This window comes from Pseudonaja textilis, chromosome 3 (genome assembly GCF_049901715.1).
Source record: "Pseudonaja textilis isolate UNSWEBS1 chromosome 3, rPseTex1.2, whole genome shotgun sequence".
Taxonomy (NCBI): domain Eukaryota; kingdom Metazoa; phylum Chordata; class Lepidosauria; order Squamata; family Elapidae; genus Pseudonaja; species Pseudonaja textilis.
The window spans coordinates 25,923,750-25,939,602 of NC_141992.1; the positions used below are offsets into that span (position 1 = coordinate 25,923,750).

At 36.7% G+C, this 15,853-nt stretch overlaps 1 protein-coding gene across 1 annotated transcript in view; it reads right to left on the bottom strand.

Annotated features, from left to right (window-relative positions):
- PLCG1 (phospholipase C gamma 1) overlaps window positions 1-15,853 on the bottom strand; it is a 99,695-nt gene that overhangs the window by 28,450 nt on the left and 55,392 nt on the right. The window contains exons 9-14 of the mRNA XM_026697580.2: window positions 14,498-14,599; window positions 13,053-13,171; window positions 12,026-12,111; window positions 11,272-11,392; window positions 4,592-4,760; window positions 3,240-3,362 (exon numbers count right to left, since the gene is read on the bottom strand). Coding sequence (XP_026553365.2) covers window positions 3,240-3,362; window positions 4,592-4,760; window positions 11,272-11,392; window positions 12,026-12,111; window positions 13,053-13,171; window positions 14,498-14,599 — 720 coding nt within the window. The remainder of the gene's footprint in view (window positions 1-3,239; window positions 3,363-4,591; window positions 4,761-11,271; window positions 11,393-12,025; window positions 12,112-13,052; window positions 13,172-14,497; window positions 14,600-15,853) is intronic.

Consider the following 15,853-nt stretch of genomic DNA (forward strand, 5'->3'; position numbering starts at 1 on the left):
CCCCAGAAAGAGAAAGTGAAGAAAGAAGAAAGTGTAAAAAGAAACAGCTTCTGTGTATTTGGATTGCTTGGTGACTTTGGGATTTTTGGATATTATATTTGAATGACTAAAAACAATTGGGTGGCTGTTTAAAAAAATTCTACAATGGCATCACTTCTGGATGAACTGAAAATGGAATTTAAAAAATATAAAGGAGAGACACAAGAAGGGAAGGGCTTCTTTGACTCCGTTTTTCAATTCTTAGAAATGGCGATCTGCATCTATGAGAAACAAGAAAAGACTGCGCAACTAGAAGATTGGGACAAAGAAGAAGCCATCTTTAATGAACAAGTTATTTGGGGAAGAAAGGGGAAAGGGGGGAAAGAGAATGGAGAATTTAAGACTTAAAAAAACAGCCAAAAAAGGGAAAAATAATTTGAAAAGTGGATATAAAGTTGGAAAGCAACAGAAAAGGGGAATACAGAAGAGGGAAATGGAAGTGGAGAGACAGGGGGGTAAAAAGGGGAGAGAGAAGAAGAAAGAGAAGGAAAGAAAGAGAAGTTACAAAGGTTTGGAGCAAGATGTAAAGCAACAGGACTTATTCAGAGATAATGGGTGAAAATTTAACTGAAAAAGGGATTCTGCGAAGGTACATAAGATTGTATTGTTATATTTGTAATAGAAATAATGTTAGAAAATTGGAAACAACGTATGATTAAAAAGTGGGATAAAATAGTCAGTGTAATTTAGTGAAACTTTTATGAACAAAATTAATGAAATAAAATAAATGAGAGAATTGAATTAGGAAGGAACGGGAACATTTTAATTACTCTATGTTTTATAAAATATAAGTGAAGTGGGGGGGAATTAACTATGGAAAGTTTATAAGTGTTCCCATAGGAGTATGATACTTATCTGAAAAGTAATGTGTAAAATGTTAAGATTTAAATGAATATTAATATTAATGATAGAATTGAATTGGTATGGATTGTTGTTTTAATTATATTATACATTTATAATTTTTTCTTTTTTTAAAATAGTGTGTAGTTTTAGAATGTACCAAGCAGAATCCGAACGGAAGTTATGTATTATATTAAGTGTTATAATTTTAGGGGAAAGATATAAAGGCGTCATACTCCAATCAGTGATTACAGGAGAAATTTTGTTCAATGACAAAAGATAGCAGACAGTTGAAACAGGACAGACAAAGAATATAAGTACAATGATTTGAATTGAGATGAAATAAATAAAATAAAATTAAGAAAGTTAAAAGAGGGGAGAAGCTATATAGAAAATGCAGAATAGTAATAAGATATGGAATGGAATATAAAAATGAGAATGAACTTGAATTTGTGTCTGTACGAAGAGATGTAACCCGAGATTATGCTGCTTTCAAAAAAGATGTTTTATGTTTTTTGTTTTGTTCTTTATGTTTGTTTTTAAAAATCAATAAAATTTTCAAAAAAAAAAAAAAGAACAAAGCTTTATAAAATTCACTAATCTGGACTATGAAGACGATATATGACAATAGGAGAAAAAAAGCATTATGCTGACACTCTCATGAATTAACTTCTAAACACTGGTTGTTAAAAATGGAATGTTCAATCCAAAGAATGGTTTGCTGATATTAAAACTAACAAGTTGTTTGACCCCTTCCTCAAATTAAGTTTTCAAGACTGCAAGCTAGGGAAATACAAAACTGTTTAATTCTAACAATGGGCCAAGAAATTGGAATGTCGTGAAGTTTCTTTTAAATCTCCACTGAGTAGGGCTTTCCTCTTCTTTTCTATTTTCTTTTCTATTTTCTATCTAAGCTAATTATTTTCAGATTGATAGCTCTTTTGAGCAGAAGCCCATAGTCTTGAGTTATGCAGAGCAACTGACAAAGCTTTCTTTCTCCATGGGCAATGAATGAAAAACTTGAAACCAGCTATCCACCTCTTAAAAAAACAACAACTGAACTGCTTCTGTTTGTTAAAAAAAAAAACAATCTACAGAACAACCAAGCAATGCCAGGAATTATTCAGGGTTATTAATGCTTTGTGACCATGCAAAAAGCATTGCTTCATCTGGGTTCAGTACTACCTTTTGTAATAGCTTTATATCATTCTCACAAGTTAAATCATGGGCGTTTTTAATCCCAGACACATTTTTACTGAAGCAACCTGTCCACATCATATGGCAACATTTAAAATACTGACAAAGAGAAGCAATTTTTTCTCTTCTCTGTCTTGCAGTGTGGAAACTCATATTATAATGGCACAATTGGAATGCTCTACTGAAAGTGGCAGGAAAAGCTTCGTGTGAATCTCTGAAAAAAGCAGACATTTTCAGCATCCCTATCAAGTTGAATCCATGGATCAGGACACAGAACTTTATCAGGCCAAGAACCTAAGCTGGCCTTTCAAATAAGCACTGCAAGCTAAATCAAAATGGTCGGGGCTGAATCAAAGAAATAGGGCAACAACAGCATTAATTATTATGATTACTGAGAACCAATTCAGTGTAATGGTTAAAGCTGTAGTGGCACAGTGGTTAGAATGCAGTATTGCAGGCTAATTCTGCTGAGTGCTAACTGCCAGCAGTTCGAGTCTCAACGGCTCAAGGTTGACTCAGCCTTCTTTCCTTCCAAGGTCAGTAAATGAAGACCCAAATTGTTGGGGACAATATGCTGACTAAGTGCTATTGCTATTGTATTAAAGGTACTGGAATCGAAACTAGGGACTATGAGTTTTAGTCCTGTCTTACTGGGTAATCTTGAGCCAGCGGCTCACAGTCTAGAAGGAAGCAGTTGGCAACCCATTTCAGACAAAGGATGCCAAGAAAACTGCAAGCAGCCAGTCAGAAATCAAAACTGATTTGAAGACACAATAATAATATAAATAATTTTTAAAATCCAATGTATTCAATTAAAAGCAGGAGCTAATATTTTTTTTCCAAGCCAAAGCTATGGTATAGCATGCTACTGCTCCACTATCCAAAAGTTAAGTGCAGCCCTGTCTGCCACATAAAAATTTTACAATTTTTAATACTGGTGACTCTGGGGAACTATATTCAAGGATTTCAAAAGACCTAATGCTTCTGAGTTATGCACTCTGTATTAAAATTATAAAATAAATTGTAGCTAGGTTGGCAATTTCTGGGGAACTGAGCCTCAGACTAGGAGGGGTATACATATACGGCCCTACAACAACAGCTTATGTAAGATTGTATAAATCAGTCAGCTCCAAGTAACAGTAAAGCAACACAAAGAAACCCACGTGGTTGATTGGGTCTTCCAGATACAGAATGCCATTCTTTATTGAGTTGCTGATGTCATTCTCCGAATACACTGCAGATGATGGTATTTCTTCATAAGCACTACCCTCAGCCAGTTTCTTGTGCTAAAGCAAGAAATATACATGTCAAGTTCTTTTAACAAAATAGTAGAAAACCTAGACTGGAATTAGGAGAAGGTATTACTCCACTGTAAAATTAGCACTTCTGGAAATACCAAGAGGGAGGGAGGGAGGGTGAGAAAGAGAGAATAAATTTTTTTTCTGGTCTCAAGTCAATCTCTCAATTCAGCCACTGGGGTAACTTTGAATCTCCCTTTTATAGCAAGGTAGCTTCACATTTCCCCTTTACAAATCACTTCTTTTTAAGTTTCTGGGCAAATGTTCACTAGGTAAACTAACAATACAGAAAGGATGGCAGTCCGTGTTATTACTGAGCTCTCTTATCAGACAGCTGCCAGGAAGAACGGATTGACTTGTGCTATTTCTCAGCATTTTGAAGCTTGTGATTGTACCGGTAGTGAACATTTCTATCTGCATTTGAGGAACTGATGGAAAAGTCCTTAGAACTGCCTGCTTTTTTATGGCAACTACATATTAAATTTCTCCAACAAAAAATAATATATGCTCAAAGCCAGTGAAAACCTCCCTGACAAAAATGAAATGGGAAAAAAATGAAGTGGCTTTTGGAAGGCCTTATGAAGTAAAAGATCCGTGAGAATGCTGAAGACCTAAAATTAGCAACATGTTTCCAGGCTGAAGAATGGGTACTACATTTCATTTTAGTAAAATGCATACAAGGCATATACAATTATAGAAATGCTATTCTCTAGAGACTTTTTCCTGAGAGTCATCACATCTGTTTGGATTTTCTGATGCACTTGCTAGAATTTCTCCTTTATATTTAAAGGATACAGTTAAGCAGCAGTCCCAATAACTTGAAAGCCCCAAGTTAAAGAAGCTGGCTTAAGAAATAAAAACTAAGCCATTATTTTTAAAATTAATTTGCTATGCAGGAAGCATAATTGTAAAAGTTTTTTTTTTCTATAGGGTTATTCTAACAAGAAAGTTATAAATTTGTCATGCTCACCTACATAATAGTTAAAATGCAATGCTGATTGATGTATAGAGCAGTTTTGTAGGTCTCATGTAAAGCCAAGATTTATAATATCCCTGCTCCTACAGGTTAATAATTTTTTGGGTCCTAAAGACCAGGTATTCTGAAATAAGTTGCAGTAATGTGTGTGAGAGCTGGGGGCTGGGGAGGTTAAGAAACAACAATGCCTATGTCACCTTTTGCATAAGCCACATTCAGAAAGGCTACAAAAAAAGCTCACTTTTATGAGAATCTTCCTCTTCAGCTGGTTTGGAGATGGCAGACCATCAGCAGAGATATCGACGGGTTTGGTTAGCAGCATATCTCCAAAGACCTTCTTAAAGTTTTGAGCCATATTCCTCTGCTGGGCAATGCTGCAATGGTCTTCAATGGATAGGATAACAGGATAACTTAAAAGAAACAAAACCATTAAGAATAATTCCAGGTGCTGGTTGTCACCTCTAAAGCCTTCAATGGTCTGGGGTCAGTTTAGTTGAAGGGCTGTCTTTTCCCAGTTACATCTACCTCACACACCAGAGCGGAGAGGCAGGGTATGTTACAGGGCTCTTCTCTTAAGGAGACCCACCTAGTGGGACCAAGAAAAGTCTTCTTCACACAACTCCCCGTTCCCCCTCCCAGGAACATTATTCCTCAGAGAGAAGATTGACCCCCACCTTATAGTCTTTTGAAAGGACTTGAAGACATGGTTTTGCCAATGGACCTAGGGCCAGGAACAGTGGTTTTTGTTTCTATTTAGGGTTTTATTTATGTACATCACTGGAGTCACCTTGAGCTGGTGGCCATATAAATTTTCTTAATATATAAATAGGATTATAAGTATAGTGGTGCTAATCTTAATTCTGTTATAAATTTGCCTAATTGGGCTTTCAGATCAACTCCCTGAAGAATTAACATTTGATTCCTATAAGATTTGTTCAGCTATTTTTCTAGCTTCTGCTGTTCTATCAGCAATCCACACTCCTTTAAGATCAGATCCATAAGATTGAACACTTTATTTGGAAAACAATTAGCTGGAATATTGAGGGAATTGAAATTTTAGAATCCCATTACTAGGTGTCAATTCCAAAAGCACCAAACGTTGCCATTAATATATGATTCTTTTGGAATACAGAAAATACATTTAATGTGGTAATAGATAAAATACCAATTTCCCCCTCATTTCAACAGTATATATTTTTTTCAAGAATACAAGTTTCTAATCTTCTGGATTGTGAGAAAAATAACTGAAATGCCAGTGAAATTTCTGGATCAGATTTCATACCCAAGAAGTTAAAAAAGAAAGACTTCTATTAGCTAGAGACATAATTTCAGTAGTATACACAACTTCAATATTCTACTCTTGTTATAAAAATGTACATATGCTATATTTTTTAAAAAAATTCAAATTATTGCTGAAATAAATTCAGTGTGTCTAAAATGGAAAGTTTCATAGAATCCTGCATTCTTGATGCTGATACACAGACATATACAAACTTTCTGTATATGATAATCATTTGCAAAAATTTAGAAGATAGACTACTATCATGCCAGTGCAACATCTTACTTCATATATGTTGGGTATATGGATACACCAACCAGGTTTGGGTTGAATAAATATGTAAACCTAGTTTTAAGTGTTATGTAGCTTTAAGCACAAGAAACTGCAATGTCATTGTGGGTGCGGTTGCAGGCAGCAATATAGGTAGGAAGGGAAACGTAATAGACCCGGCTTCTGGATGCACCTGGTTACTGTTCCTGGTCTGCTGCCTGCTGTTTTGGAACGTCTATCTGCTTACTTTTGGAGGCTACTGTGCCAGATACCATTTCAACTGAACACAAGGACTGTTTGCCTAGTGAGCTGAGGATTCAGCGTTGTCTTTGAGAGAAAGGTATCGGGAGGAGAAGATTTACAAGCAGATAAGGACATTGTATTTACTGTTAATGGACTTGATAACTGGATGGATATACTGGATAATGATATATGGACTGAATGACACTTCTTAATCTCTGTGTGCAATAAATAACTATTTTATAACTACAAACAGTGTTTTTGTCTCCAGTGTGTGTATACTCTCTCATTTGCCTGCCTGGCTTGACTGCTGCTGCATACTCTGCTTGGGGGTTTATCCCCAAACACTAACATTGGTTATGGGCCCAGCAGAGTGCACAGTCTAACTAACCAGGATATAGCAGTGAGAGCTGGTGGGAGTTGCACATTACTGTAAATATAAACTGTTTGTTAAATAGTTATTTTTCACAAGAGCAATGGCACAAGTAAATTTGCCACATCTGTCCATGATATCCAGACTAGATGGAACAAACTATGTTTCATGGTCAATGAAATGTAGTTTACTTCTACGAAGAGAAGGTTTGTGGAACATAATAACAAACCCACCAGATGTATCAAACTTAAATCCTAACGATGAAGAGGATTATAAACTGATACAAGATTATGAACGAAAGAATGAGCAGGCTTTGTGCATCATAGGTCTCACTCTGTCTGACCAGCAACTCATTCATATCCGTGGAGTGGAAAATGCTGCAGACTGCTGGGATAATCTCAAGAGGATTTATGTTCGAGACAGTGTAGGAGCTCATATCAATCTTACACGGAAGCTGTTTAGAACACATCTTGAGATAAATGGAGACATGTTAACTCATTTAAACTGTATGAAAAGCATTTTTCAAGAATTGCAAGAAAAAGAGCTTATCTTTAATGAGTTGCAACAAGTATACATCATACTGTCTTCTTTGGATCGAAGCTATGATGATTTTGTGACTGCATTAGAGGTATTGCCAAAAGACAGTTTATCAGTAACTGAGATTACCGGCAGGCTATTAGAAGAAGCCAGAAGAAGGTTTGAACGTGACCAGCTGAGAGAAGATAAGCCTAATAAAGAAGAGAAATTATCTTCAAGGCTGGAAAGAAACCAGCTGTGTAAAGTAAAGCACCCGGAAGAAGAGAATTTATCTTCGATGGCATACACAATTAAAAAGTGTTTTAATTGTGGAGGCAGAGGACATTTGGCAAGATTCTGCAGAAAAGGAAAAAGCCAGAATGTAAAGAAGCCAAAGAAATCCTTTGAACTGGCCATGTTTGGCAATTGTGATATGAAGAATGATTTATGGGTGGTGGACAGTGGTGCATCCCTCTGCATCACGAGAGATAAGACAAAGTTTATAAAAATGTCTACGAGTTCACAACGTATATCACTTGCCAATGGTTGGCACCTCAAGGCCAAGGGTGAAGGTATTGCTTATTGTCCATGTTTAAACCAGAATATAAAAATGTTGTATGTACCACAGTTAAAGATGAACTTACTTTCTGTAAGAGTATTAGATAAACTAGGATATGTAGTTACATTTAAGAATAATAAGTGCATACTGGAAAGAGATGGCAAAAAGGTAACTGCAGCTTTAAATGGAGCATTATATGTCTTACATGATAGTAAGAAAGGGGAGGCACAGACTGTATTTAATAATATCAAGCCTCATGATGAATGTATCCATTTATTGCATAGACGTTTGGGGCATGTAAATTTTAAAATGCTAAAACGTACAGTAGAGTTATCTGAAGGAATAAGGTTAAAACCCTGTGATAAGTATTTGCGTTGTAATGTCTGTTGTGAAGATAAGAGTAAAATAATGCCTGCAAATAGACTAAATGGTTTCAAACTAAAGAACCTTTAGAAGTAGTATTTGCAGACATTATAGGTCCAAAGAAACCCAGTATGGGGGGTGCTCGATATATACTGAGCATTATGGACCATTACTCTAGATATGGGTTTTGCTACCTAATGAAAAGCAAAACTGAAACATATCAACACTTCTTCAATTGGTTAAGGTTTGCTGAAAGAAAAACCAAACGGCAACTTATAACCCTGGTGACAGATAATGGCATGGAATTTGTTAATAGCAAATTCCAGCATAGATTAAAGGCAGCTGGAATAGCTCATAAGACATCTGCACCATACAGACCACAACACAATGCATTTGTTGAAAGGCGAGGTCAAACATTGCAGGCGATGACCCGTACTATGTTAACTGATTCTGGGTTACCTGATTCTTTGTGGAGGGAGGCCGTAATGTGTGCTAATCATTTATTAAATAATGTGGTTAACTCAACCACTGGTGAAATACCATTCACCATGTGGCATGGCAGGAAGCCTGATCTGAGTTACCTGCACATATTTGGTGCACCAGCATGGGTGCATATCCCTACACAACTCAGGCGTAAAGGGCAACATAGAGCTAAACAATTATTCTTCGTTGGTTATCAAGCTAACCATAGGGCATATAGATTTTGGGAGAAAGGCACATCTAAGGTGTTATGTAGTGCTAATGCCCAATTTCTAGAGCACGTAGGATGGGATAAGTTAGAACAGGATAACAATAACGAGGTGATTATTGAATCATACAGAAATCCCATTAAGTATCCCTGTAACTTTAAAAATAATGTAAAGGAAGAAGTACAGGAAGAAGTACAGCCCCTAGATGAAGAAATAGCTGAGGATGAGCAACAGGTAGTAACTCAACCAAGCCCAGTAATACCCAGAAGGACTACACGTATTTCTAGACCGCCTGAAAGATACCAGGCTAACACAGTGTGCCAGGAAAATAGAATCCCAAGTACTGTGGATGAGATTAGAAGATATCCTTCTAAAGAGAAAGAAAATTGGTATGCAGCTATCAATAAAGAATTGAAATCCTTGAAGGATATGCAAGTTTATGAAAACGTGAGATTACCTAGTAATGAAAAACCCATTGGCTGCAAATGGATTTTTAAAATAAAAACAGATAAAGATGGAAACACGATCCATAAGGCAAGGTTAGTAGCCCAAGGCTTTAGACAAAGTGCAAAAGACTATGATGAAGTATTTGCACCTAGTCTGAAAGCATCAACTTTAAGGGCAGCATTAGTGTGGGCAGCAAGCAAGCAATATATAGTTAACCATTTAGATGTGGAAACTGCTTATTTGCATGCTCCACTAAGACATACTGTTTATATGAAAAGGCCTAATGGATTTAAAGGAGACAATAATAATGATTGTTGGTTGTTAAAGAAGAGCCTTTATGGTCTTAAACAATCGGGCTATGAATGGAACCAGTATATTGTGAAGGAACTGACCAATATAGGGTTTAAAGCTGGTTTAGCCGACCCATATCTATTTAAGAGAGAAAAGAATGGGAAGATATCATTATTATTGTTGTTTACTGATGATATTGCTCTGATAACTAAGACTAATGATGAAGCAAATGAAATAATAACATCATTAGCCAAGAAGGTAAAAATCAAGCAATTAGGGGAGATAAAGAGATATCTAGGATTGAATATACTGAGAACACAGAAAGGTTTTAAGATATCTCAGGAAGATAAGATATCTAAATTGCTAATAGATTATAAGATGGAACTTTGTAAGCCTGCAAAGACTCCAATGAGTCAGGATATTTGCAAAATGGATACACAAAGTCCAAAATGTGATAAGGAACTATATCAATCCTTGATTGGTAGCTTATCATATATTAGCAATTGGTCAAGGCCAGATATTGCTTTTAGTATTAATCAGCTGGCACGACACAATAATGACCCACTTCAATGTCACTGGATAGCATTGAAAAGAATCCTAAGGTATCTTAAAGGTACATTACACCATGCACTGTATCTAGAACCAGAAGGTGATCTCATATTGAGTGCTTATGCAGATGCTAGTTTTGCATCAGAAAGAGATACTAGAAAATCGACTTCAGGAACAGCCATAATGCTGGGTAAGACATTAATTGGCTGGAAGTCAATAAGGCAACAGCATATAAGTTTGTCTACTATGGAGGCAGAATTCTCCTGTTTATCTTTATTGTGTACTGAGTTAATTATGTACAAACAAATGTTGAAGGATATGGGTATAACTGTACATTACCCTATAGTTGTACATGAAGATAATCAGGCAGCAATTCAAATGGCCACTAATATTGCAGTTAAAACGAGAAGTAAACATACAGATTTGAGGTATCTTAATGTAAGACAATCTGTACAGAGTAAATTGATACAGCTGGAGTACTGCATGTCGGAGGACAATGTAGCTGATCATTTTACTAAAGCCCAAGGTGCTATTAAGCATCTAGAGAGTTGTGAAAAATATGGGTTTAGAATGTAAAGGCATTACATATTTATATCACCCAAAAGGGGAGAATGTTGGGTATATGGATACACCAACCAGGTTTGGGTTGAATAAATATGTAAACCTAGTTTTAAGTGTTATGTAGCTTTAAGCACAAGAAACTGCAATGTCATTGTGGGTGCGGTTGCAGGCAGCAATATAGGTAGGAAGGGAAACGTAATAGACCCGGCTTCTGGATGCACCTGGTTACTGTTCCTGGTCTGCTGCCTGCTGTTTTGGAACGTCTATCTGCTTACTTTTGGAGGCTACTGTGCCAGATACCATTTCAACTGAACACAAGGACTGTTTGCCTAGTGAGCTGAGGATTCAGCGTTGTCTTTGAGAGAAAGGTATCGGGAGGAGAAGATTTACAAGCAGATAAGGACATTGTATTTACTGTTAATGGACTTGATAACTGGATGGATATACTGGATAATGATATATGGACTGAATGACACTTCTTAATCTCTGTGTGCAATAAATAACTATTTTATAACTACAAACAGTGTTTTTGTCTCCAGTGTGTGTATACTCTTGGGCCCACTCTCTCTCTCATTTGCCTGCCTGGCTTGACTGCTGCTGCATACTCTGCTTGGGGGTTTATCCCCAAACACTAACAATATACATATGTTCCAGCTTACCACTGAAACAATACTTTATAGATAGATATGAAGTGCCATAAAATAAGACTTTAGGGCTCAAGTATCTGAGCTAGGGAAAGGCAAATTTCCAAAGAACATGATTTCACAATCGACGTTTTACTTACTCAGAAGTTACAAAAGCATGCTCCTTGATGGTGGCGAGGACATCAGAAAACTTAATTTTTGTAGTTAATGTGTGTCCATGATAAATCACAGGCATTCCATCAGGACCATCCCAGCAATCAACTGAAAAAGATAACCAGTTAAAAGTATAACTAAAAGTTCTTCTATACAAGTTAAGTTAATATTGGAATTAATTATCTTAGATAAAATCAAGTTGCATCCAAAGTCAAATATAAATAGTTGTTTGTCACCTAACAATCCAGGTAGAACATGTTTCAATGAAAATGATTTCCTTATTTCTCTGGAGTGAAAGTGATACCACAAAGAAAGGCATTTCAAAACAGATTTGGGAAAGTAACCTGCGATGCATTGATAATACCCCTAGTTCCATGGCACTAAGAGTGCTTTTCATTTCAAGGTCACAAGCAAACCTTCCTTCAGAAATCGCTGATCAAAGTACTCTGGGCAAGGTTTATATATGTATATTTGAAACTGCCTTTTTATTTACTATCCATCTAGCTCAATATAATTTATTTTAACCTTTAGGATCTCACAAAATCCCAGATAGACACTTTCATATCTCTTGCAATCTGGTCCTTTTATCTGGAATATTCAGTGTGTAGAATGTACACTCCACTACACACTTGATCTAGCCTCCACTCATGTGCAATTTCCTTTATGTTCAATATGAGATCAATCTTTCCTGATCCTTATGAGGCAGATGAGGAAATAAAATGGGAAGAGACTAGCACTCACGTTCAATACAGCGGCATCCCATGCGCAGGCAACGAGCATAGGCTTCCAAGGAAGACTCACTTGAGAACTGATCTCCTGTCAAGTATCTGTGATGAAGGGGCAGTTATGAACATGAAAGCAAATTGGGTTGGATTACCACAACATCAAAAAGACAAAGCAGTAGTTCAAATGCAACAGATAATTTATCAGCAATGTTTTCATGTATACTATCCAATCAGACTGTAATAGTCTCTGACTCAGATTTCTCAACTGCCCAAAGATTCTCTCCACGATATACAGATAATCCTTGACTTACAACAGTTCACTTAGTGACTGTTCAGTTACAATGGCACTGAAAAGTGACTTATGATCATGTTTCACACTTATGACTGTTGCAGCATCCCCATGCCTAAGTGCTTTACCTTTGGATACTTAGCAACTGACTCACAATTGTGATGGTTGCAGTGTCCCAGGGTCATGTGATTAACTTTTGAGACTTTCTGACAAGCAAATTCAATGGGAAACCACTTAAAGATAGTGTTACTAATGTAACAACTGCAGGGATTCACTTAACAAACGTGGAAAGAAAAGTCATAAAATGGGGCAAAACTCACTTAACAAATTTCTTACTTAGGTACATAAATTTTGGGCTCAATTGTGGTTACAAATTGAGGATTACCTGTACTAGGGTAACATTAGATGCTTAAATTCGTCCAAGCCCCAGTGTTTCAATCTAAAATTTCCTCTTCCTTCAAAAAGTTCAAAATAACACAATGTGACTTTATGCAATTATGCATATCAGCATTCTCTTCATCTAGAGATCCCTAAATTACTGAGTCATGTGTTGGCCTGCTGCTGTTAATGGAAAGCAAAACTCAACAGGCAACTCATGATTTGCAGAGATAAGTAAGACAGTGTAATTCCAAGAATTGCATTGTTATCCCAGAAGATGCTTTCCATACAGTTTTGCAGACAATTAATGGTCTCTTCTCAAAGCAAATTACAAACAGGAGAAATTATTAGCAAGAGAAACCAATTTTTCCATTACGTGTTATGAGAGGAGGAGATCCAATAATGGGACAAGGGATTGTTCATGTCTTCTGGGCGTATGACATCAAACTCTGAGTTCCAGATGCTGTTCTCTTTGGAAAATAGGAAGGTGAGAAACTGTACAAGAAGGGGAAAAATGGGGATGGGAGGTGAAAGATTGAACGCTAAGCCCCCAAATCTCAGCTGTTTTTTCAGACTTCCCCCACCTGATGTATTGGATTACAGCTCTCATAGTTTAGAAAACATGCTAAATTATGATGCGGGAAGGGAGTCTGCTTGAGAAAACCTGATATGGACCAGTTGAAGTTTCAAGATCGATTCCACGTAGAGAGCATTGCAGTAATCAAGTTGTGAAGTGACTAGGGCTTGAATGACTATCTGAATAGCCCTCCCAATTTAGGAAAGGACACAACTGGCTCACTGGACAAAGTTATGCAAATGCCTTCATAGCCAAAACTGACACCTGCTTTTGAAGCAGGATTTTTGGGTCCAGGAAAAACTTGATTACACATCAAAAGGGAAGTTTAACCGCATTCAAGGTCAGAGGGAATACACCCAAATCTGGATGATTAAAACACCTATAATCACTAGGTCTTGGTAGTAACGAGTACACAATCTCTGTGAACTGGAACAAAATCTTGATGGCATCGTTTTCAGGTCCAGTCAAAAGATACAATTGGGTATTATCAGAATGCTGATAATATCAAACCTCAAACTAGCAGTTTCATATTTATTTGTTTATTTTATTTATATTTCCTATTTCTAAAGAGCCCATCTCTCTCAGAAAAATGAGGTGTGAGAGAGTAAGCATGCAGGCTGACAACAAATTCACCAGTGACTTAAAAACAACTACATCCTACTTTGTTTCAATCTCAAAACTGTGCTGACCAAAGGCCAATTGCTTAAGAAGTCCTTGGCTTATTTAGGCAGATCCTTTACATCTGCCTTGGAGAATACTCTAAATATGACAACATCATTTCAGAAATAACATTCCATGCTAACCCTAGAACTTTGTATGAGGTCTAGAAAACAACAACTCCCAATCAACTGCATGCTCTCTATATAATTATCTATGTTCCACCTCAAACTAATTATCCTTATTTATAATTTCTAGGACTACATAATTGCCCATTATTGCAACCAATTAAATATAATTCCAGCAATTACCAATGAGAACTCTTATCTCTTTTCTTAAAAAAGTCAAAGTTGCAACTTATTTAATATTTTAAACTGTAAGAAAAGACCTGCAGGGGGAAAAAAAGGAAAGATAACTTGCTACAATGTTTCTTTCCTGCTATGTATGGAATTGACCTTTATACTACATTGTACTTACTACAGAGTAGTGTAGAGAACATTGGTATCAATTATTTGGGAATTGTATAGCCGGCTACCTCTATCATTCTTGTTCTATTTTGTTTCCAGTGAGATTTTTGTGAGTCTTACCTCATCTGAAGAAAAATAAGGTTCTTCAATTACTCTCAAGGGATCTGACAAGAAAGTAAACATAAAATCTTGCACCAAGGAAAGGTCTGCAGCCCAAAGCTCCTGTATATGAGGATGGAGAAAGGTGGAGTTTGAGAAGCTATATATTCTATTTGTTACAGTGTTTAAGCTATTTTGTAAACATTCCCTTTCCCAGCCTTATAATGTTCTTGTAAAATAGCAAGTAATTATTATCCCTGTATTGCTGATGGAAAGCTACATGGGATTAGAGATAGGAAGGAACTATGGAGTCCAACCTCCTGGCCACAGCAGGAATTTTCATACCATCTCAGACAAATGGCTGTCCAACTTTTGCTTGAAATCTTCCAGTCATAAGTACCAATTCCAAAAAGTAGGGGCACCTTTATCCCTCTCCTTTGCATTCTTTTCAATTCCTCAGCATCCTTCATCTAATCTCAGCATCCTTCATCTCCTCTGTTTGATGGCCAGAACCAAACAAAGTACATTTGAAGTTACAACGCTCTTATAAAAGCAACTTACTGTTTCCTTGCGCTTCTAACCATTGCAGCATCCCTGCAGTCGTGATCGCAATTCAGGTGCTTGGCAACTATCACACAATGATGATAGTCATAACATCTTGTGGCCATGTGGTTGCATCTGTGACCTTCCCACCCAGTTTCCAACAAGTCCATGAGGAAGCTGGGAGGGAAGGTCACAAGCCATAGTCATGTGACTGCTTAATGAAAAAGAAATGTCTTTATTGTGGTTGTGAGTCAAGAAATGCTTGTATTTCAGGCACAGACTGACCAGTGAAGTATATAACAGAACCATCACTTCATGTGATCCCAACACTATCCTCTATATTGACTGCTTCCTAGTATGATTTGATTGCTTATTGTACCCTATGACTATCATTAAGTGTCGTACCTTATGATTCTTGACTCTTGACGAATATCTTTTCTTTTATGTATACTGAGAGTATTTACACCAAGACAAATTCCTTGTGTGTCCAATCACACTTGGCCAATAAAGTATTCTATTCTATTCTATTCTATTCTATTCTATTCTATTCTATTCTATTCTATTCTATTTATGCAGTTGTTATGGTTGTTGTGATTTTTGAGAGATGTGGTAAAAGCCATGGCCCCTGGCTGAATAAGAGGCAGCTTAGCCCACAGCAGGAACTGGGGCATGGCAAGTATCTCAGAAGTGTCCCTGTTTAGTATCTTGGGTTGTAAAAGATCACATGAAAGAAACATACAGTATTTTGCAAGATTCTATTAATGTAACCTTGAAATAAAGTACAATTAGTTCATTCAGACATGCATTCTATTCGAACTATTTTGCATGTCTAAT